Raw genomic sequence first — 21,814 nt, forward strand, 5'->3', positions numbered from 1 at the left:
CCGTTTCCAAGATAAGAGGCAGCCTCCCTCAGTGCCAACAAGACAGGCGAAGGGAGCCCGTCCTCTCCCTCTTGCCCACCAGACTGTCCCTCCACGCGCCAGCCCTTGCCCTGCGACTTTGGCGCTATTGATTTGGGCGCGTGGCGGAAGAGGAAGAGCCCAAAGATCCTCCCTGGCATTCCCCGCGCTTGTCGTTCTACTTCTCCTTTTTTTGGCACGTGCTCAGCATACAAAACACATATTGAAGGACAGAGGCGGGAAAGCACAGTTGTGATAAGCGATAGTAGATGGAGAGTTCGTTCAAAAGGGGGCGAAAAATGGGGAGGGGGGGGCGAAAGTACGGATGAATGGCCGCATAAAGATTACAGACCTAAGAAAAAGTCTGTTTCATCATGGACGCTTTAGGGCTTTGTTAATGCTTTCTGTGTCTCCTTTTCTTAGGGCCGTCTGGTCTGTGGCAGACGAGGGCTTGTCCCTGCTGGCACCCCTTCCGCTACTACCCCGCTCCGCGAGCACCAGCCTCCAGCAGCGACGCCTGCTTCCAGGGGCAGGCGGCGCCCAGGCCAGGCCAGCCCATTTGGCAGGTGTTCCGCGCGCCGCGCTTATTGGTTGGCTTCGTCGTCCACATGCCGCGTTTGAACTCGCGATCCGGCGGGAGAATTCGCAGCTGCCAAGGCCAAAGTCCTGGGAGCCCCCAGTCGGCCTGCCACGTAGCCCCTGGAGATTCCCGCACTTTCTTTTCTCCAGCGCGCCCCTCGATACAACACACAAGGACAACGTGCACTGCATTAGCCATGGGCAACACCGAGTCTGCCCCGATGGGAATAACGATTCGTATTAACTGCAGCAGCAGGATTTCGGGAGTCCCTCCTCCTGGTAAGTGCAGCGGCGCCGGCTGGTTTCGTCACAAGTCGTCATTCTGCAGAGGTTCTCAGTTCAACCTGCTTCCAGTACCAAGGCTCGGTATTAGTAGAAAGGAGAATACTACTACTGAGCATATTAGAGAGTGCATTTTTGTTCGTGTGGAATAACCAGTGCCACAGCCATCTGCACTCACAACGTAGATGGAACTGGGGGAAGGACTCCCTCCCACTGCAAACAGGGTGGCTTCCGGGCAGCCTTGAGCCCTGCAGGACTCGTCCTCTTTGAAACCTGGAGGGGAGCACACAGTGACCACTGGAACAGCGGATTTCTCTCGTGTGGTTGTAACCTGGGAGTGCTTTTTCTGAACAGGTGTAGGCAAAACGGCAGTCTTGAAACACCTCAGAGATGCCTTGGAGCCCGTGCCTTTCTCCCTGCTCCAATAGATGTTTACGCAATGCAGACTGGCACTGTGGTGAGGCAAAAGGTAAATGCTCCTCTCCAGTGTTCTCTGTAACAGGGATTTCCAGATGTTGTTGACTACAGCTTGCAGAATCCCCAGCTGCAATGGCCTTTGATTGAGGATTCTGGGAATTGTAGTCAACAACAGCTGGGAATCCTTGTTACAGGGAATACTGCTCCCCTCTCTTGCTGCAGTCCTGATTTTGCATGGTCTCCATGTATGATATTTTAACAGAGAAAAAATAAACAGAGCTGCATAGCACATGCTTAACGTAATGTCTGGTTTGGCATTATTATTGCTTACATATCACTTTTCAACAAAAAAAAAATCACAAAGCTATTTACATAGGAAAAGAATAAGGAAATGGTTCCTTGTCTCAAAGGGGTGCATAGTGTAATGTTGATATAAATATATTTGTGTGCCAAAGCCCACTTCATCAGATGCATGAAGTAGTCATGTAAGTTATAGATGAAGAAATCATTTTAATAATAAATAAATAATAAATTTTTTAAAAGAGAGACCAAAATGGGTTGGGGTTGCGGTTGGGGTCCCTCTCTCTCTCTCTCTCTCTCTCTCACACACACACACACACACACACACACACACACACACACACACACAGAGTGTGGAGATGTGTTATGGTATTCTGTAGAGTCCAAATGATTACAGAATCTAATTGGTGTGGCTGAAGCCCATTCTTGACTAGTGGCCTCTGGTGATAACACAGGAAACTGCTTGCTACTGAGTCAGACCATGGGTTCATCTAGCTCAGTATTTGACATGTAGTGACTCTCCAGGGTTTCAGATGGGAGTCTTTCTCAGTCTTATCTAGAGCTGAGATGCTTACCAGGGATTAAAACTGGGACCTTTTAAGCAGGCTCTTTACGACTGAGCCATGGCCCATGAGAAACAGGCATAGCAAGATCAATAGTGTAAATAAAACTGTAAAGATAAACAATTCCTTTCTGCAATGTGCTAACCAGTCCCAGGATCTGTGGAGACCAAATCCCACAAGGTCAGAGGGCATGAAATCTGGTCTCAACAAATCCTGGGAGTGGTTGGCTCATTAGTAATTGCCCATCTAGACTATTTGCTGTTTTTTTTACTAGCAGCCACAAATCAGATGCTTGTATTCTGTGTTTATTTGTGCTCTGTATAGTGCTGTTATACACAAAGGCTATTCATACACTCCCTGACGGGGCGGGGAAGGTGGTGGTGGGGAAGGCAAGGTTCCACCTATCCTCCCCCCAGACGATCCACAGGGTTCTCTTGGGCTTGTGTTGTGCGCCCACATGATCTGCGTTGCTCTGTGCAGCATGGATTGCTGGAGGATGAGACTCATTGTCCCAGTCTCCAGAAATCCCACAATGCACTGTGTGATGACCACAGTGCATTGGGGGATTCCCCTGGGAGTCGGGCACTCTAAGCATCCTATTTTGTGTATGCTTAGGCTGTGTGCCTTACTTAAAGGCAGCAAGAAAAGCCAAGGAGTGGGCATCCAGTGGGAAAGGATTCCAAAGCCTGGGGGCAATAACCAAGAAGTCCTTGCCCCGTGTGCATGACAGTTGTGCATGATGATAGTGTGCCTAAGCCCTCTTTTACAGGAGATTGAGAGAATGCATTTTTTGGTATTTAATCTAGGAATTTGCTTTTACTGGAAAGCTGTCAATTGTATATTTTTTGATATATTGTAAGCCATGGGCTGGAAGTTGTCCTAATGTTAGGCTGTAACTAGGATCACATCTTAAGGGAGTATAGGATTTGGCATAGGCTGGCTCCTTCCTGTCCTGCTGACATTTCTGCCCTGCTTGGGGGCCCCTGCTAGCTGAAATTATGCTGTTGGTGGTACACCTCACTCCGTACACAGTGGTACACCTCCTCCGTCTCTGCTATGCCAGCGGATCTTGGGTTCTTCTGGATGTAAGTGGATCTGGAGATACCAGATCCTTTACTTGCTGCTCAAACCATTTTTTAAAGTATAGGACTGCACATTTTGGATAGAAAAGCAAGATATAAATTTTCCAAAAGACCCAAATATGCATAAAAGGATGTTCTCAACCTTCAACTCTGTGAGGATAGGGTTAACCCTGTAATACAAATGTCACATTTGGCTATTTGTATGGGATTGCAGTGTTCTTTTTATAGATACAGGAAAGCAAAGCAATGGAATCAATGAAACTTGCTGCCAACTTAGGAAACATGTTTAGATGGGAGTGTGAATCTATTGTGGTTGTGCATATGCATGCCAAAGCTGTTCTAGCTGTAGGGTCTCACTGTTGCTATCTGTTCATCAGTATGAATATTTAACTTTCAAATCTGTGCATTAGTTACACTGTACCACGTTTTCTATGCAGTCACTTCTAGTTTGGCAAAAGAACAACAGTACTTGCAAAGCCTTAATCAGGCCCTCAAAGACAGTGTCCTTTTGTTTGTTGTTTAAATAAAACTGGGTGTAAGTGCCTCACACACACCCTTTCTAATGGAACACGCAGAGGTTATCATCTGGCTTGTTCACAAACTGTGGTTAGAAGACACCAGGATGTTCTGATGCAATGATGAATTGTGGTTTGTTTGAAACTAGGAAAGGAAGCTACACATTTTCTCTCCTTGAGCCTGAAGGGCAGTGAGGAACGCACAAGCCTGAGGCTCATACAAGCTATGCCAAACCATAGCTAAAGGCAATCTTGGACTGCATTAATAGAGGCATAGTGTCCAGTTCATGAGAATTAATTGTTCCACTCTATTCTACATTGGTTGGACCTCATTTGGAGAACTGTGTCCACTTCTGGACACTACATCTTGAGAAGAACACTTTATGAACTGGAATGGGTTTAGAGGAGGACAGCAAAAATAGTGAGAGGTCTGGAAACCAAGTTCCCTGAGGAACAATTGAAGGAGCTGCGTATGCTTAGCCTGGAAATGAGAAGACTAAGGGGGGATATGACAGCTACCTTCAGATATCTGAAGGAGTGGACTTGTTCTCTGCTCCTGACACTAGAAGCTGTTAGAGATGGACTTCCAGTGCATCGACCTTTTGCACCAACTATCCTAATGACCACTAGGGGCATTGGGAGTAGAGATAGTGAGTAAGGGTCTCCCTAATTGTTCTACATGTCCATGACCCCTGATATGACTCTACAGGTATTTCCTGTGCTGAGTCAGAATCCCTTCCTTTCCTCTTAGAGAGCAGATGGAAACATATATCTCTCTCCCTACCTATTCATTATGTAGTTCTATAGATTAGGGTTAGTTCTTTCTTATCCAAAGTGCACTTCACCAATAAATTGATTGATTGATTGATTAAGTGCCATCAAGTCGGTGTTAGCGACCACATAGATAGATTATCTCCAGGATGATCTGTCTTACCTTGCTGCTGGTCGTCCTCTTCTTCTCTTTCGTTCAACTTTCCCCAGCATTATAGACTTCTTAAGCTGGGTCTTTGCATAATGTGTCCGAAGTATGATAGTCTGAGCCTTGTCATTTGTGCCTCGAGTGAAAATTCTGGATTGATTTGTTCTATGATCCATTTGTTTGTTTTCCTGGCTGTCCATGGTATCTTCAAAAGTCTTCTTCAGCACCAAAGTTCAAAAGCGTCAACGCTTTTTCTATCTTACTTCTTCAAAGTCCAGCTTTCGCTTCCATAGAGTGTCATGGGAAAAACCATTGTCCAAATGATTCTAATCTTTTTGGGTGTAGACATATCACGGCATCTAAATATCCTTTCCAAGGCCTTCATTGCAACCCTACCAAATGCTAGTCTGCGGCGTATTTCTTGACTGCTGGATCCTTTACTGTTGATGGTCGATCCTAAAAGGCAGAAGCTATTCACCACTTCAGTGTCTTCATTGTCAATTCTGAGGCTGGTTGCTGGACCTGTTGTCATTAGTTTAGTTTTCTTTACATTTAGTTGCAGTCCCATTTTTTCACTGTCCTCCTTGACTTTCATTACTTGAGCTTGCAGATCATCTGCATTCTCAGCTATCAGAGTGGTGTCATCAGCATAGCGCAGGTTATTGATATTTCTTCCTCCAACTTTAAAACCACGCTCATCTTCTTCTGGTCCAGCTTCTCTCAGTATATGTTCAGCATATAAATTGAATAAAGAAGGAGAAAGTATACAGCCTTGTCTTACTCCTTTGCCGATCTGGAACCAGTCTGTTTTACCATGTTCCGTCTGGACTGTGGATTCCTGCCCTGTGTACAGGTTTTTCATGAGAACAAATGAGATATTCTGGGAAGCCCATTTCCCTAAGGATATTCCACAACTTGACATGGTCGACGCAATCAAAGGCTTTTCTGTAGTCAATAAAGCACATATTGACTTCTTTCTGGAATTCTTTGGCTTTCTTAATTATCCAGTGTGCATCAGCAAGGATTTTCTTGTTCCTTGGACTTTTCTGAAACCAGCTTGAACATCCGGCATTTCCCTTTCCACACAGGGCTCTAATCTGTGTGGGATGATCCTGAGCATTATTTTGCTAGCTTGTGAAATTCAGGATATTGTGCGATGGTGCACAGAATCTGTTAAGTCTCCTTTCTTTGGTATGGGTATGTAGACTGACCTCTTTCAATCTGTTGGCCACTGTGTTGTTCTCCAAGTTTGCTGGCATAGTTTGATTAGAGCCTTGACTGATTCTTCTTCTGTTGCCTGCCACATTTCTGTAGCTATTCCATCAATTCCTGTAGCCTTCTGACTTGATAATGACCAAATTGCTGATCTAACTTCATCTTCCTGTACTAGAGGTTCTTGCAAGTAGGGAATATCTTCTAGAGTATCTTGGATGTTGATGTCCCTGCTGCACAGATTTTCAGTATACTCCTTCCATCTCTGTTTGATCTTCTCTGACTCAGTTACTAGCTGTTCTTTGGCATCCCTTAACATACCAATTCGAGGTTGGAACCTCCCTCTGAGTTCAGAGATCTTTTGGAAAACGCCTTGTTTTTCCGTGTCTATTTCCATCCTCAAGGTCTTTACAGATGTCATTGTAGTATTGCTCCTTGTCTCTTCTAACAGCTTTCTGAAATTCCCTATTAAGTTCCTTCCTGAGGTCTTTATCTTTCTTGACTTTGGGTTCTCTCCTCTTCTGGGCAATTTCCACTGTCTGTTCTGACATCCATTTTGCTTTCTTCTGTTTCTTGGTCTTTGGCAGCCTCTTTTCACATTCGTCCTTAACAACTTCTTTGATTTCATGCCACAGTTCCTCTAGTTCCCTTTCAATGAGGTCCAGAACTTCAAAGCAGTTCCTGATGTTCTCCTTGAAAATGGTGGGTACATTCTCAAGATCATATCGTGGAAGCTGGATAGCTTTGTTTTTCCGCTTTAGCTTAACTTGGAACTTGCAGATGAGCAGTTCGTGATCGGTTCCACAGGTGGCCCCCGGCCACATCTTTGCTGTTATAACTGAGCTCTTCCACCTTGTTGCACCAATGATGTAACCTGGTGATCTGGTGATGTCCATGTGTATAGGCACCGCTTTGGTTGTTTGAAGAATGTGTTAGCATTGAAGATATCTTTGGCTTGGCAGAAATCAATAAGTCATTCTCCTGCTTTGTTTCTGTTTCCTATGCCATATAGGCCGACTGTGTTTTCCTTCAAACCTTTGCCAGCTTTGGCATTCCAGTCTCCAACCACCAGCATCACATCTTGCTTTCATGTTGTCAATTTCAGACTGAACTCGAGCATAAAACTCATAAACTTCTCTTCTTCTGCATCAGTCATTGGGGCATAGACTTGAAGAACTGTCATGTTAAAGGGTTGTCCATGAAATCTAATTAATATTAGTCAGTCACTGACTGCATTGTACCCAAGTACTGTCATTGCTATATCCTTCCTGACTATGAAAGCAACACCATTCCTTCTTTGGTTTTCATGTCCTGAGTAGTAAATGGTATGGTTTTCTGACTGCAAGTGTCCCATTCCCGTCCATTTTAATTCACGGGTGCCCAAGAAGTCAGTCTGTAGTTGATTAATCTTTCACTGTATCGAGCTTTCCCATATTCATGCTTCTTACGTTTCACGTTCCCATTGTGATTCTTTCTTTGCAGCTTTGGATTTTCTTTTCCTGCACGGCAACATCAGCTGCCAGACGTCCAAAGGGCTTTAGTCTAACCATGTCATAAACACCATCAGTATTCTGAGAGATCCTCAGCTCTTCCTCAGTAGCATGTTGAGTACCATCCAACCTGAGGGGCCCATCATCTGGCACTATGTCGACAATCACTCCATTTTGTTTATCCATGTGGTTTTCTTGGTAAAATACAGGAGTGGTTTACCATTGTCTTCTCCTGCGCAGTATGAAATGATGCCTTTGTCATTGTCACTGAATTGATTGTCTGCCTCCAGCACTTTCCTGTATTGCTGCTGCCCAATATAGGTGCCTGCTTGCTTTAACTGGGCAGCTGGGATGACCACGCTTTGGGTGACCCTACTGGGAATATGCCTCCCAGCATATTTCGCTCAGCCCTCCCAGGAACACCCCACCACTACCACCACGATGAGGCAGCATAGCAGGATTCGGGGGGGGGGGCAATAAATAGTATTTATTCTACAAGAATCTACATGTGTCTTCTCTAAATAGCTGCAACAACTAAACTCTGCATTCTATTCTAACTGGAGTGGGTAGCTTGCTTATTTATTTATTTATTTATTTATTTATTTATTTATTTATTTAAATTTTTCTTATATACTACCTCCTCCAAAGACTCTAGGTGGTGGACAACAACAATACCAATAACAATTAAAAAATAATTAAAGGGCAAATGCTTGGCGAAACAGGTAGGTCTTAAGAAGGGCCTTAAAAGCAGCTAGGGAGGGGGCTGAATGAATCTGGATGGGAAGAGTGCTCTGCTAATTAACTGGGGGATAAAAATTACAGCCCCCAACAGAAGTGATGAGTTGAAATGACAAGGAAGCAAATATCTAACCTGAATGCCTTAATTGTAAGAGTTATTTGATAGTGAAACAGTCTGCCCTGGGAAGCAGTAGGTTTTCAAATGGAGGCCACACAGCAGCACCTGTTAGCACTTGGCAGGGGTCTGGACTCAAAGAGTTCCAAGTTCTCTCCCCACTCTAAAATTCTGTGGTTTGAACCTGGCCAGTCTCTTTACTCCTTTTGGAGTAGTTGGAAGCCTGACCTTCAAAGGGCTGCAACTCAGCAGTGGGCAGCAGTATATCATCATATTTGCTCTTCCTTTAACTGTCCCTAGAAACACACTTTTTCTTCCTTTATTTGCATTCCCAATGTTGCAGGTTGTTCCAAAGTAAGGAGCCAACAATGACTGCATTTCTCTCATTCACGCAGAAGAAAAAGCTTTTGCTTTTGAGCTTGCTCATACGTATTAATTAGTTTTTTCTCCAGTCAGCAATAGCAAATCTTCATCACTAGAGGGCAGCCTGCCTTCATAACTCAGCACATAACTGTATTCAACGATTATATTTATTGAAAGCCATGATTCCTGTTCTTTAGTTCTCAAATCTCTCCCACCCACAACATGAAGTGAATATATAACTTAAACTGCAAAAAATATTATTCTTGCAACAATGCATTGCAAATATCACTCAAGTTTATGCATAGTAGTATTGAGTAAAAGCTAACAAAGTTGTGTGATGTTGCATTGCCAGCCTTCATGCATCAGTCTTTGGAGCAGCTGACTAGTTTTGTAAATGTCATATGCTGCCTGATTCCCTGTATGTTTTATACAGAAGGAAGTCCCTCAGAGTTCAACGTGGCTTTCTCCCAAGCAGGTGTGCATAGGAGTTCAGCCTTATAAACAGATATATACAAAGCAGCACTGACATACATCCACATCATCCTTGTCTACTTTGCTGCTATTCACCAGTCATGACATTGTGTGCCGATGACATCCTCACATCAGCCATGTATGGAAGGTAGCCAGTCAATGCACAGTGTTAAATCTAATGACCTCTGGATGTCTGCCAATCTAGTATGCATAGTTACATGTTCACACACGCATGCAGTGTGTGTGTGTGCATATGTGCAATTAGGCTGCCAGAAAGAGACCACAGCACCATCCTCAGTGCAGGCTACCACGGCACAGCAGACAGGAGGGAAGCAACTGACACCTATAGACACAAACTGCTGGATTCAAACATCCCTTGGCAGGGCAAATGCAGGCTGCAAACAACTATCCTTTCCCCAGGCAAACAGCTAAGTCATGCAGGGAAGAAAGGACTGGCATTCCAGTCATCACGCAACACCCAGCCAGCTCCATAGTCCATTGGGTACGAGGCATGTGTGGAGAATCCCTAAGGAGAAGAGCTTCGAGACCTGCTGTATGAGCAGTGCTCCTATGCACTTTGGGGTTTCTATATACTAGTGCAAGACAGTTGACTGCTGCAGTTGACACAAATTATTCAGTTTCCGGCCCATTCATGTGACTGACTAACCTTTTGGGGGGTGTCTTTGCAGGACCAACATAGCCTGTTAAGAAAAATTCGCAGGCTTTCCACTGCTGGCATGTGGAGCTGTCTCAGAGGAATGGAGTAGGCACTTTTTCTGAAGGGATGCTTCAGAGCTTTTGTTTGGGGACTTACAGCCACTTGTCAGGGGCACAGCTAGCTGTTATGTTGTGGCAGAACAGATTTGAGCTGGTTCCTCTGAAGGCAAGATTATGCTGTGTCTGGGGTACTTTTGCCTTTCTTTTGTGCCTAAGCATCAGGCAGGCTGCTGTTTGACGTGTGGCATGTGGTGGAGTGGGAGTGAATTTCTCCTGCCAGCACGTTGGCTGTCAGAACGTGTTCCCTTTCTCAGCTCAGCGCAGAAGTTCAGGAAGAGAAATGGGTGTTTGTGTCTACCGTCTATGGTGCTGTCTGTCTTTGATAGGAGTCAGAGTGTTCTCTTCAGATTCCTGAGTAGAATGTGTGGGAGGCAGTGGAGTCTTTGTGAGTCTTTCTAACAGTTATTCATCTTTTCAAAACTTGAGATTTGGCTGGAGTGAACAGGAAGAAGGAGCTTTTTTTACCCTCTCATATACTGCATAACCTTGAGGGTTTTATCCCTTTGGCTTTAAATCATCTCTGTCTAAGTAACCAAACAAATACAGCAGCTCACTTGCTTTTGTCAGTTGATGTAAACACAGCTCATTCTGAATATGAAAAGTCCACTAGCATTTGGGAGGTGCTTTCTGAAGGCAGAAGAAAACACGAGTGGAAGTTCTGCATTTTGACAAGAAGGATTTGGATGTTTTTATGTCTGGAGCCAGTGTGGTCCAGGATAACTTGACCCTGGGAGATAGGAAGTCAGTCATGCAGTATGCCTCAGTTTGCTTTTCCATCAAGATCTTTACTGGGTTATTTTGAGGATGTTCAAGACAAGCCCCACCCTGATTTTTAGGCATAGTGTGGCACACTGATGGCCTGAAAGCAGGGTGGATTGATTTAAATCAAGTTTCCCACTGATACCTTTTCACATATTTCTTAAACAATGGTGCAAATCTGATTACTAAAACTTGTTAATTTACAACTCTACAGGGCATTTACAACATCTGGGAGGGTATACTTTGTGTAATTTTACTAATTGATGAAATAGTACATAATACCTGATTTTTAAAAAAATGTAATGGATATCTTTACTCATTCCTGTGACAAGCTGCAGATGCAATGACAGTAAACACAGAAACAAAACTGCATTTATATTAAACAAAATAATCTTAAATGTTACATAAATGTTTCATATTTGCAATTGTAGCAGTCTCTTGAGTTGCCTAGGCTGTCCTTAAAACTCTTAATTTATTTTGTTTATTTCTATTCTACCTCCTTTCCTATATTGTTTCTCTGTCTTAACTCCTCTACCTTGGCCCAGTCCTACCACAAACAACAATCCTACAGTCCAGTCTGTGTCTGTACATGTGACTTTGGTCTGCTTAAGGAAACACAAACTGAAAGCCTAGAAATTTTCAAAAGCAAGAGCTAGTAGTTACAGGCAGGGGCGTAGCAAGGTTGGAGTGGACTGAAGCTCTGCTCATGAAGTAAATAAAATCTTAAATGTGGTAACAGAAACATAGTAAAAGTGTGTGTGTGTGTGTGTGTGTGTATAAAATCTCCAATGTGCCACAACAGAACATCATCCTAAATTATTTTTTAAAAGGTTTTGTAAATTGTGGACGATGCAAGTCATTTAATGGTACTAGAGAAAGACATGCTGTTCTGGTAGCTCCAGGTCTTAACACTCACATCAGTTTTGGAGGATGAATAAAACTGAAGGAAGCCCAGGCGGGTGCACGACTGGGGGAGTCAGTCATGTGACTTGCTTCTGGAGGGGCCCCCAAGGCAGTGGGCTCCCAGACAACTGTCTCCCCTTGCCCTATTATAGTTATGCCCCTGGTTACAGGTTACTGCCAGACAGACTTGTACAATTTTCATGAAAGAAAACTGAAATGAATGGCCATGTTCAGTTCGCAACTCAGTGTGTGTGTGTGTGTGTGTGTGTCTGTCTGTCTGTCTGTCTGTCTGTGTGTGAGAAAGAGAGCCATGAATTCATTGTTAAGAGAATGTAAGTGTAGGTGTAGTATATGATGAGACAGAATCTGATTTTAATTTCCCCCCAATGGATTTTTAACAGGGAACCTAACCTTCAGTGTGATAGTTAAAGAATTATCCATATGGCCATGGCTGCAGTGGCAACATTTACATGAGGAAATTGAAGGTACAAACATCTGCCAAAAAGGATTTCTTAATAATAAATGCAGTGGAGCCTCTTTAGCTCCCAATGAGAGCTTTTTGGATAATATCCTTGTCTTTTTCTTACCATAGGTGTGTTTTTTGCTCTCTCCCCCTCCCACCCCAAATAGAATCTTGATATTTTTTTCTGCTGCTTTTAAAAATAAATAAATAGATACAGCACTATCTTGGTATTTGTGGGGGTTCTGTTCTCTGCAATTACTGTGGATATGGCAAAAATGAACACTGAGTTACTAAGTCTACGGGATTGTGGGGGTTACGTTCCTGGAGGTCCAAAAAATTGTGTTTAAAATGGCAAAAAACATTCAAAAAGGGCAAAATAGTGCCCTACTGTGCTCTGCAGGCCTCTAGCACTCCAACAATGCCCCCCAGAAGTCATAATTCTGCCTCCCCCTACCTCCATAGAAAACACATTTTTTAAAAAGAAATGAGCCACAAAATGGCTCCATTTGAAAAAAAAAAATGGCGGCCAGAAATGACTTCTGAGGTCATTTCTGGCTGTCTCAAAACCACAGATACATGAATTTAACTCCTTTAATGGCATTTTCCCCTGTGTATACTGAGGTTGGGTGTCAATTACCAGACCGTGGATATGCAAAACTGTGGATGTTGGATTCGCGTATAGTTAAGTCCACCTGTCTAGCTCTCTGTTAATATGCATGACTTGAGTTTCAGAATGTCTCTTGGTGTTTTTATTATTAGTGATCAGAAACTTCAATGGTAGCATGAATTCTGCCGTTCCTCTCTTTGTAGTTGTATTATACTGAGAGAGCTGAGACAAGCCATCTTTCCAAAGAGTTTTATTTCAACTACATAATAGACTGGAGTCTTTCTGATGACATCATCAGATCATCAGTTAATCCCCCTCCTCTAGAGGGGATTAACGCTTTCTTCTACAGTAGTTGTCATCCTTTTCTTCTTTGCTTTTTTATGTGAAAGAGATGGAGGATGGAGTTGTGTTGAGGGAGGCTTGGAACCAAGACCGAGAGTGGAAAGAATGATCTTGTGAGGAAACTGAAATGATGATATGGAGACGGTATTTAAGAAAGACTAAGAAGGAGTAGAATTTAGTAAATACCTTTTGTAGGTATAACAGCCAATAATCTGTCTCTTCTCCTTCTTCAAGCATTCTACAGTAGGGGTGGGCAGACTTTAAGGTGGCAGGATCAACTTTGTTTTTCTAGCAACCAGGTCTGTCCTCTGAAATTGGATGCAAAATAGTGGTCCTGGGGTGGAGCCAGATGCAAAATGTCTCTGGGTTAGTCACTTCTCTCTCAGCCTAACCTACTTCACAGGGTTGTTGTGAGGAGAAACTTAAGTATGTAGTACACCGATCTGGGCCCCTTGGAGGAAGAGCGGGATTTAAAATGTTTTTTTTTTTTTTAAAGGGCAGCTAAAGTGGTGGAGCTAGTTATCTGTTGCACCATATGAGCCATACATTGGGTTGACCTACATATATACTGCAAATCTACATCTGAGTGACCACAGATTTGTTGGAGAAGGTTACATGTGGGGCTGAGGTTAATTGGAAGGAAACCTGCAAGTTACAAGGCTATTGTCTTTTGGGAATATCTCATTGTGTCGGGAATTATAGCATCCTACTTGAATACTCTCAGTTTCACAAATAATGATAGTCCAGTCCAAATTGCTAACAAGTTTAAAGGACATTGAGAGGAAATGGAATATTTTTGTGCTATGCCTAGAATGTGATTTATTCCCCTTCTCTTTTCATGGATGGGCTTATAAAGCCCATCAAAATCTTTATAGTTTCTCTTTAAAAAAAAAAGTATGCTGCTTGCTTTTGACTGATATATTTTAAACTGAAAAATACATCTGAGATTAATGGCTACAAATCTACTTGTGCATTTTGATATTCCTGTTGCTCTGCATAATGCCTCTAGTGTAGCACACAAGAACAGGAAACTGTGGGAGGAAGACATTGCTAAGGAAACAGTGCTTGTTTTAAGTGACAGAGCAACTGCCAAATATGTTGCACTATGCAGTATTTTTTCCCTTGTTTTAATAATTAGTTTCAGAGATAGCAACTTTTGCTTAATACTTTGAGAGAAGGAGAGAGACAGGCATTTTGAACAGATCTCTATTTCTGTAAAATTCCGGTGATGAAAATTCCTGAGTTTGTCCTCTACAGCAGGGATTCTCAACTTTGGGTCCCCAGATGTTGATGGACTTCAACTCCTATAATCCCCAACCAAAGGCCATTGGGGCTGGGGATTATGGGGGTTGAAGTCCAATAACATATGGGGACTCAAGGTTGAGAATCCCTGCTCTATGGGACCATTCCATGACCATGTTTTTAATAGGAGTAGGTAATTTGCTTCTGTCCCTAACCACACACCTAGATTCAGTACTGGCTGTTTGCTTTGCATCAGTTGGAAAAGGCCTCTTCTGCTATAGCTCCATCATGTAATTCTACTTCTTTTTCTCCTTGCTACCTTGAACGTTTTTTCCATGTCAGTGTGCTTGGGGCAATGGCTGTTGGAGGAGCCCTCTGTAAATTACAATACAAGCTTTAGATTGCTGGGGATTTGGTGTTCTCTTTCAACTTATGACAATTGTGCCACCAGTCTAAAACCAAGAGAAAGAACTGAACACTGGCAAATTATGATCATATGGTAGGAAGACTTTTGGGGGGGTGGGGATTATTTCCTTTGCACACAGAACTTTCTCTTTTCATTCATCTTTTTCTGAAAAAGTGTGAATGCTTGTTGTACTCAATCCATGTTCTGCATATTTGGGGGGCAGAGTATGGAAGGACAAATTGATGTGAGATCTGTGATCGGATCTCTTGATTTTTCTTAAGGCTGGCATAGGCGGCTTTAACTTTGACTGGAGCAGTCACTTTGAGGGAGGTGTTTTTAACATCTCCCCCCATAGTGTTTTCATGATCTAGGTTTGGGACTTGGGTACCGTAAGAACTCCCTTTATCCATATGTGCCCTTACACATACTCGGATCATCAACTGAGACCCTATTTTCGTTGCCTTTGCCATTTGAGGTGCAAGAGGCATCCATTAGGGGTAGCGTTTTTTCATGGAGGCACTGACATTATTGGAATCAGTAATATTCTCCCAGTTTGGCCCCTGTGTTTTTTTAGGTGTGCTTTTGGTGAAGGTTGAAGTTTAAACTGGGGTTCTGGTTTGCTGGTTCTAGATTTGTTAGTCTGGTTGGCATTGATGTGGGTGGCCTATTTGTTTTGGTTTTATTAGATTGTGCATGTTTATAAAGTATTGTTTATATTTGTTGTTAGCCACCTTGGTTTGTCTTTGACAAGTAAGTTGGCATAGAAATTTTTAATAGCCCACAAAAACCTTGACTGATATTCACACATCTCTGCTTTTTTGTAGTGTTATGTATTCATTTTGTGCATCTGTGAATATGCACGAGCCAAAAAGACACAAAAAAGAGGGGTGAGGTGCACAGGATTCACAACAGGTGTCTCCACTTCTCAAGATGATTATTGCTGAAGATGAGTAAGAAGGGAGTTCTTCCTGGCTCAGGTTAGGATGACTCATGCCTGAGGTTACATGGGGAAACGAAGCACCTATAGAGTGGCCATTTTCTTTTTTTCTTGGCCATTGTCACTGAACTTGTTGAGTGCATTGGATCAGCTCACCATATTCTGTAAAATATGAAATATGTATGGATTCATATTTCTTTTCTTTTCTTTTGTTTTCCACAAAGCTGCATTTGTGGAGTTCAATCTATCTGCACTGCTCCCAGCAGCGTGGATTAACAGAGTCCAGGACTCGTTTCCCCAGCCTCAAATTTTCCCACAAGGCACCGTACGATGAGTGTGGTGCCTTAGGGGATTTCCCCGTCAGGCACTCTAGGTGCCCGTCTGTGTCTCCTTGGGCTGCGTGCAGCCTGAGGAGTTACATGGTCCCAGCAGCCAGGTTAAGGGAGAGCTCACTCCCTTAGCCTTGGCTAAGAGCCAAGCTAGGAAGTGGGGTTAGGCTGGGTGGAAGTGCCAGGATCCACACAGATCCCAGTGCTCTACACAAGCAGCGTAGCCTAGCCTAGCCTGCCCTAGGCTGCTTGTGAGAACATCCCCATACTGTATCTGGAATGTGTATGTACCACGTTTTCATCATGTGTGTGGTTTTTCTGCTTTCTTGTTTGCTGCTTTATATAAGGAACTATGTTACACTGTGCAAAGCCAGTGGTCTTCTAGCCCTATACTGGTCTGCCCTGATTGGTAGCAGCTTTCCCGGGTTTTGGGATCTTTTCTACCCTCCTTCTTAGAATCGTTTTAAATGGAGATACTGTAGCTTGAACTTGGAAAATAGCCCTTTTCAGACTTGATTAGAAGAGGCTGTATGCGAGTACAAGTCTGAGCAAATGAAGAGCTGGAACTCCCAGCATGTCAGTCACCTGATGTGGCACTCATTATTACAGTGTTTGTCTGAAGAGGTGAATGCTGTAAGCATGATGGTGGGTGCTTCCGTGATCAGCAGTACTCTTCCTCTCCATCAAATAATTTCTCTTTCTCTCTCCCTTCAAACCCTTTCCGAAGGTCAGTGACTCTTGGGCCTTCAGCAGTCTTGATAGTCTCACAGCAGGCCCAAATGAAGGTGGGTAGATCTAACTGTAGCAGTATGTATGTAAGGGACCATCGGCTGATTGGCTGGTTAAAGCAAAGGAAAAAGGCTAGTTGGCTGGCTGGGTGGGTGGGTGGGTGGGTGTGCATGTGGCTCTGCATATGTGATGAGTGATTGAAGATGGGTATTGTGGCTCCTAAAATCCTACTGCCTTAGCTGGCTGTCTCTCTGTCTTCTGCTCAGGCGACTGTGAAACATTTATTAATGCCAAGAATGTGTTAGATGATGCATCTCCCATGCTCTTGTATGGTGGTGACTGGATCTTGTTAGTTCTCTCTTTGTGTAATGCTCATTGACATTGTTAAATTTATAGCTACAAACGCTTTTTTCAATATGCCAAGCAATTAACACAAGTAAAAGCATTTCCGTCCATTGGGCTATGATTGTGTGTTACTCAGCCTCATGTGCTTCATTTGGGCTGAGCTGATGCTTCTGGTGGTGTTGTCTGTGAACTCTGGATTCCGTTTCTGCAGTTCCCCCCTCCCTTATGTGTGTACTCCTGAGGAGAAAAAAATTAAGATGCTTCTGCCACTATTCACTTAATTAACGTGAAAGAGCAACTAGAGACTGAGAGCTGTTGCTTGGATTATACGGACGTCATCTTTCCTGGAATTCCCAAGGTTGTGGTTTTCTCCTTTATGCTGTCTTATTTGGAGAGTGGTCTTTAGTTAAGAGTATCAAACAGCAGAGAAGACTGAGAGGGCAGAAAGGGCTTATGAAGGAGGAGGGAGGAATTTTAATAGTATTAGGAGCTAAGGATGTGCCTGAACTGAGGTTCAGGCATCGTTTCAGCACCTAGCCAGTTTGGGCAAGGCCTGAACTGGTTCAGCACTGCAGGCGTGGGGAGGAGCAGTGATCAGGATCTTTAAAAAGGAGGAGAGCAGGTTCTTACCTGCTCTCCTCCGCCCCATGCAGCTTCCTGCTGCAATGGCTCTCCCCCCAATAACCTATGTGTAGTGATCATCCACCCCCCCCACTAAACTGCAAGTGAACCCTGTCCTGACTGACAGGCTGGTGAACTCCAGGGCTCAGCCAATCAGCACACCAGGTGAGTAGGACTGAGAGAGATGTTGGGAGGAAGAAGGAGTTCTTTGTTAGAAGAAGCTGGCTGGAGGTGCAGAGGAGGACATGTGGCCATAAAGGTTGGCTGCAGGAAAATGCCTCGGCAGGTCCTGGAAAGCCAGGAGGGCAAGAAGCTTGAGTTCATAACCAGAGTTTGGTGATGTTGTAATCAGTCAGGAACAGCTTTTCCTTTTTCCCTAAAGAGTGAACTGGAAGGGAACCTTGTTCTGTCTGTCAGGCTATGATCTCTAGGGATCAGCCACTCAGCCCATGGTGACTGGGACTTAGAGGGCCTGGCAGCAGGAAGTGAAAGGGTCCTTTGAGTGGGAGCCAGGCAGGAGATGAGAGAGGTTGGGTGGAAGGCTTAGTGGGGAGCAATAGTGTTTGCACAGCATGGCAAAAGCTACACACATGGATAAATGTGTTGGTACCCCTCCATGAAAAAAGAAGAACCCACAATTGTCTCTGAAATAACTTGAAACTGACAAACGTAATTGGCACCCATCATTGTTTATTCCACATTTAACAAACATCAGACTTTGCTTTAGAGTTTTGATGCAACAGAATATTTCAAATTATAACACAAATGAAAATGGCATGGACAAAAATGATGGGACCCTTAACGTAATATTTTGTTGCACAATCTTTAGAGGCAATCACTGCAAACAAGCAATTCCTGTAGCACTCAATAAGACTTCTGCACCTGTCAAAAGGTAGTTTGGCCCACTCTTCCTGAGCAAACGGCTTGAGCTGTGTCAGGTTTGAAGGATGCCTTCTTCAGACTGCATGTTTCAGTTCTTTCCATAAATGTTTGATAGGATTCAAATCAGGGCTCATAGAAGGCCACTTCAGAATAGTCCAATGTTTTGTTCATAGCCATTCTTGGGTGCTTTTAGCTGTGTGTTTTGGGTCATTATCCTATTGGAGGATCCATGCCCTGCAACTGAGACAGAGTTTTCTGACACTGGGCAGTACGGCTCCAGAATGTCTTGATAGTCTTGAGATTTCATTGTTCCCTGCACAGACTCAAGGCACCCCGTGCCAGATGCAACAAAGCAGCCCCAAAACATAACCAAGCCTCCTCCGTGTTTCACAGTAGGTATGGTGTTCTTTTCTTTGAAAGTTTCATTTTTTTGTCTGTGGACATAGAGCTGATGTGACTTGCCAAAAAGCTCCAGTTTTGTCTCATCTGTCCAAAGGACATTCTCCCAGAAGCACTGTGGCTTGTCAATATGCATTTTAGCAAATTCCAGTCTGGCTTTTTGATGCTTTTCTTTCAACAGTGGAGTCCTCCTGGGTCTTTCATTGAGCCCACTGTCACTCAAAAAGTGAAGGATGGTGCATTCAGACATTGATGGACCTTGACCTTGGAGTTCAGCTTGTATCTCTTTGGAAGTTGTCCTTGGCTTTTTGTCTACCATTCTCACTATCCTTCTGCCCACTCTGGGTTTGATTTTCCTCTTGTGGCCACATCCAGGGAGGTTGGCTATAGTCCCATGGACCTTGATTTTTTGCAATATTTGCAACTCTTGTCACAGGAACATCAAACTGCTTGGAGAAGGTCTTATAGCCTTTACCTTTAACATGCTTGTCTATAATTTTATTTCTGATCTTTTATTTCTGATTTCTGATTTTATTTCTAATCTCTCAGAAAACGCTCTCTTTTGCTTTCTCTGGTCCATGTTCATCGTGGGGCACACGATGATACCAAACAGCAGAGTGACTACTTTTCTCCATTTAAATAGGCTGAATGACTGATTGCACGATTGGAGACGTGTGATACTACTAAAGAAAACAGCTAATTTGAAAAATCACTCTAATCCAATTATTCATGATCTTTTCTAGCGGTACCAACAAATGTGCCCAGGCCACTTTAGAACATCTTTGTAGAATAGGCAATACTTTATCTCTTTTCACACTTGCTTTGCTATACTTGATGACATATCAAAGACATGCAGGTATACATGAGACAATTGGTTTTCATTTAATCGCTTTTCAGGAGGCATTAAACGTTTTTTGAATGAGCTGTAAGGGTACCAACAAATTTGTCCACCTGAAGAACTCTCTCATGGAAGGACATCTGCAGTTCCTTGGGAGACAGGATTGTAGGAAGCTTGAATTCTCTTCTGGAGTTTGGGGTGAGTTTCAAGGGGGAAGGAAGCCAGGCCTTCTGAAAGGTTTAGCCAGGGAACTGTGTATTAGGTAGCTGGTGTCAGATTTCTTTATTTTAAGTGCTTTGCAGATCTTTACAACTGGTCTATTGTGTTGTATTTGTAATTTATCCTTCTAAGAAACACTAGCCTGAACTCGTTTTTCCAACTAGGGTTCTGTAGAAGTCTCTGTACCCTATAAAGGTGCTTTCAAAAGTTCCTGGCAACTGGGGGTGCTTTTTGAATTATCTTTGCAACTGGGTAACCAAAATTTTAAAGTGTACCACTCCAACTATCAACTGGAGTGCTTTTTGGAAGTATTCTTGCAAGTATTGAGTGTTTCTTTTTCCTGTAATGGAAGCTGCTAGAGCCGCAGACCAAAGCAGTCTGTAGTCTTTTGAATAAAGTTTTCTATTTTTGTTCTTTGTAATTTCACCTGTCTCTGAGTGGATTTTTTAACACAGGAAAACGGTTTTTTACTCTGGTGCAGACACACCTCAAGGTTAATTGTTCAGCAATCTACCAAGTTTTCTTACCACGTGTAGGCTGCATGTGGGAGGTCTCTTTATTTTTCCATTTGGGTAAATGAGGAAGAGAGTTCCCTGGACATTCACCCAAATCTGGGGATGGGGGGAACTCTGTAATAATTTGGGTGTGGTGTCAGCAATTACCAGGACAGCCTTGTTGAGCAAACATGGCAGGAATGAAAAAGCATTTTTTTCCTCTCCCCCCCCTCCCCGTGGACTTGCTCTGAGACAAAGGGTAGACTTAAATCCACCATTCACCAAGTCCCCATTCATTACAAGTGAGTTCTAGAAAAGGAAGTCTGGTCTTTGGCTTTGGGAAGTTTGTCTAGGGAAAAGCTTGTTTGGAGACTTTTGGTTTCTTTGGTGTGTGCTTTGTATATCCCTGATAAGGGTAACTAAACTAAGAAACGCTAGCCTATGCCCATCCAGCCAGGGCGTTGCAAAATACTCTGTAGGTGTTTAAGTGTGTGTTTGCATTTTCCTACATACCTGTTCTTTGCAACTGGGTAACCATGATTTTTAAAGAGTGCCACCCCAACATAATTTGGGGTGCTTTTTGAAGTAACCTACTGAGTATTTTTATCTGTATATAAAAGCTGAGAAAGTCTCAAATGGAATGAAAATACTACAGTATTTCATTTTTGTTATTTTCTTTTACAAGCCTCTCTGAGTGGGTTTTTAACTCAGGAAAATAGGGTATGTGTGTGAAAGGGGTCTTTACTTTGGTGCAAACATGCTTCAGGTGCTCAACAGCTATTGGTCTTCTCACAACATGTAGGCATACACGTGGAAAATATTTGTACTTTTCTACTAGCAAAATAAAGAGTTTCCCCTGGGAATTCCACCCCAAGCCCAGGGAGGTCCAAGCTCTGTAATAAAGAGGGGTGGCGACGGCAGCCATTTCTGAACCTACCAAAAATACAGAAGAGTTTTAGGAGAAGGGATGATTCAGCATTTCATTCCCTCACATGAGCTTGCTCTGAGACAAAGGCTTTAATCCATAACACCGCACGTGGTGCTGGCACACGCATGGCATCTGCGCAAGTGTGAATGGCTTGTGCTGCGTGGGGGTTCTTGGGGGAAGCACCATCGCAGCAGGAAACTGCATGGGACAGCAGAGAGCAAGTAAGGACCTGCTCTCCACCTTTTAAAATATCCTATTCGCCACTCCGCTCCGTCTTGGAGGCGCCAAACCAGTTCAGACCTCACCTAAACCAGTTCCGCACCGAACCAAATTAGGAGCTTCAAGAAGTTTGTGTGAAACAGGAGATGGAAGGGAAGTGGGGTATCATACCCTTGAGCTTCCCCTTCACAACAGAAGGCCACTGTTCCTCGCAATTTCCCAGAGGTGTTCCTTGAGTGCAAAACATTGGTTTCTGGATAAGTAGCAGAACATTTTTCATTGCTTCCTCTAAAATAATGATACTACTTATA

General features: G+C 43.4%; 1 protein-coding gene across 1 annotated transcript in view; it reads left to right on the top strand.

Annotated features, from left to right (window-relative positions):
* Positions 1-394: 394 nt before the first annotated feature.
* NEURL1B (neuralized E3 ubiquitin protein ligase 1B) overlaps positions 395-21,814 on the top strand; it is a 316,674-nt gene continuing 295,254 nt past the window's right edge. The window contains exon 1 of the mRNA XM_053298414.1: positions 395-876. Within this exon, the coding sequence (XP_053154389.1) occupies positions 627-876 (250 nt within the window). The 5' untranslated portion in view covers positions 395-626. The remainder of the gene's footprint in view (positions 877-21,814) is intronic.

This window comes from Hemicordylus capensis, chromosome 2, assembly GCF_027244095.1.
Source record: "Hemicordylus capensis ecotype Gifberg chromosome 2, rHemCap1.1.pri, whole genome shotgun sequence".
NCBI classification, from domain to species: domain Eukaryota; kingdom Metazoa; phylum Chordata; class Lepidosauria; order Squamata; family Cordylidae; genus Hemicordylus; species Hemicordylus capensis.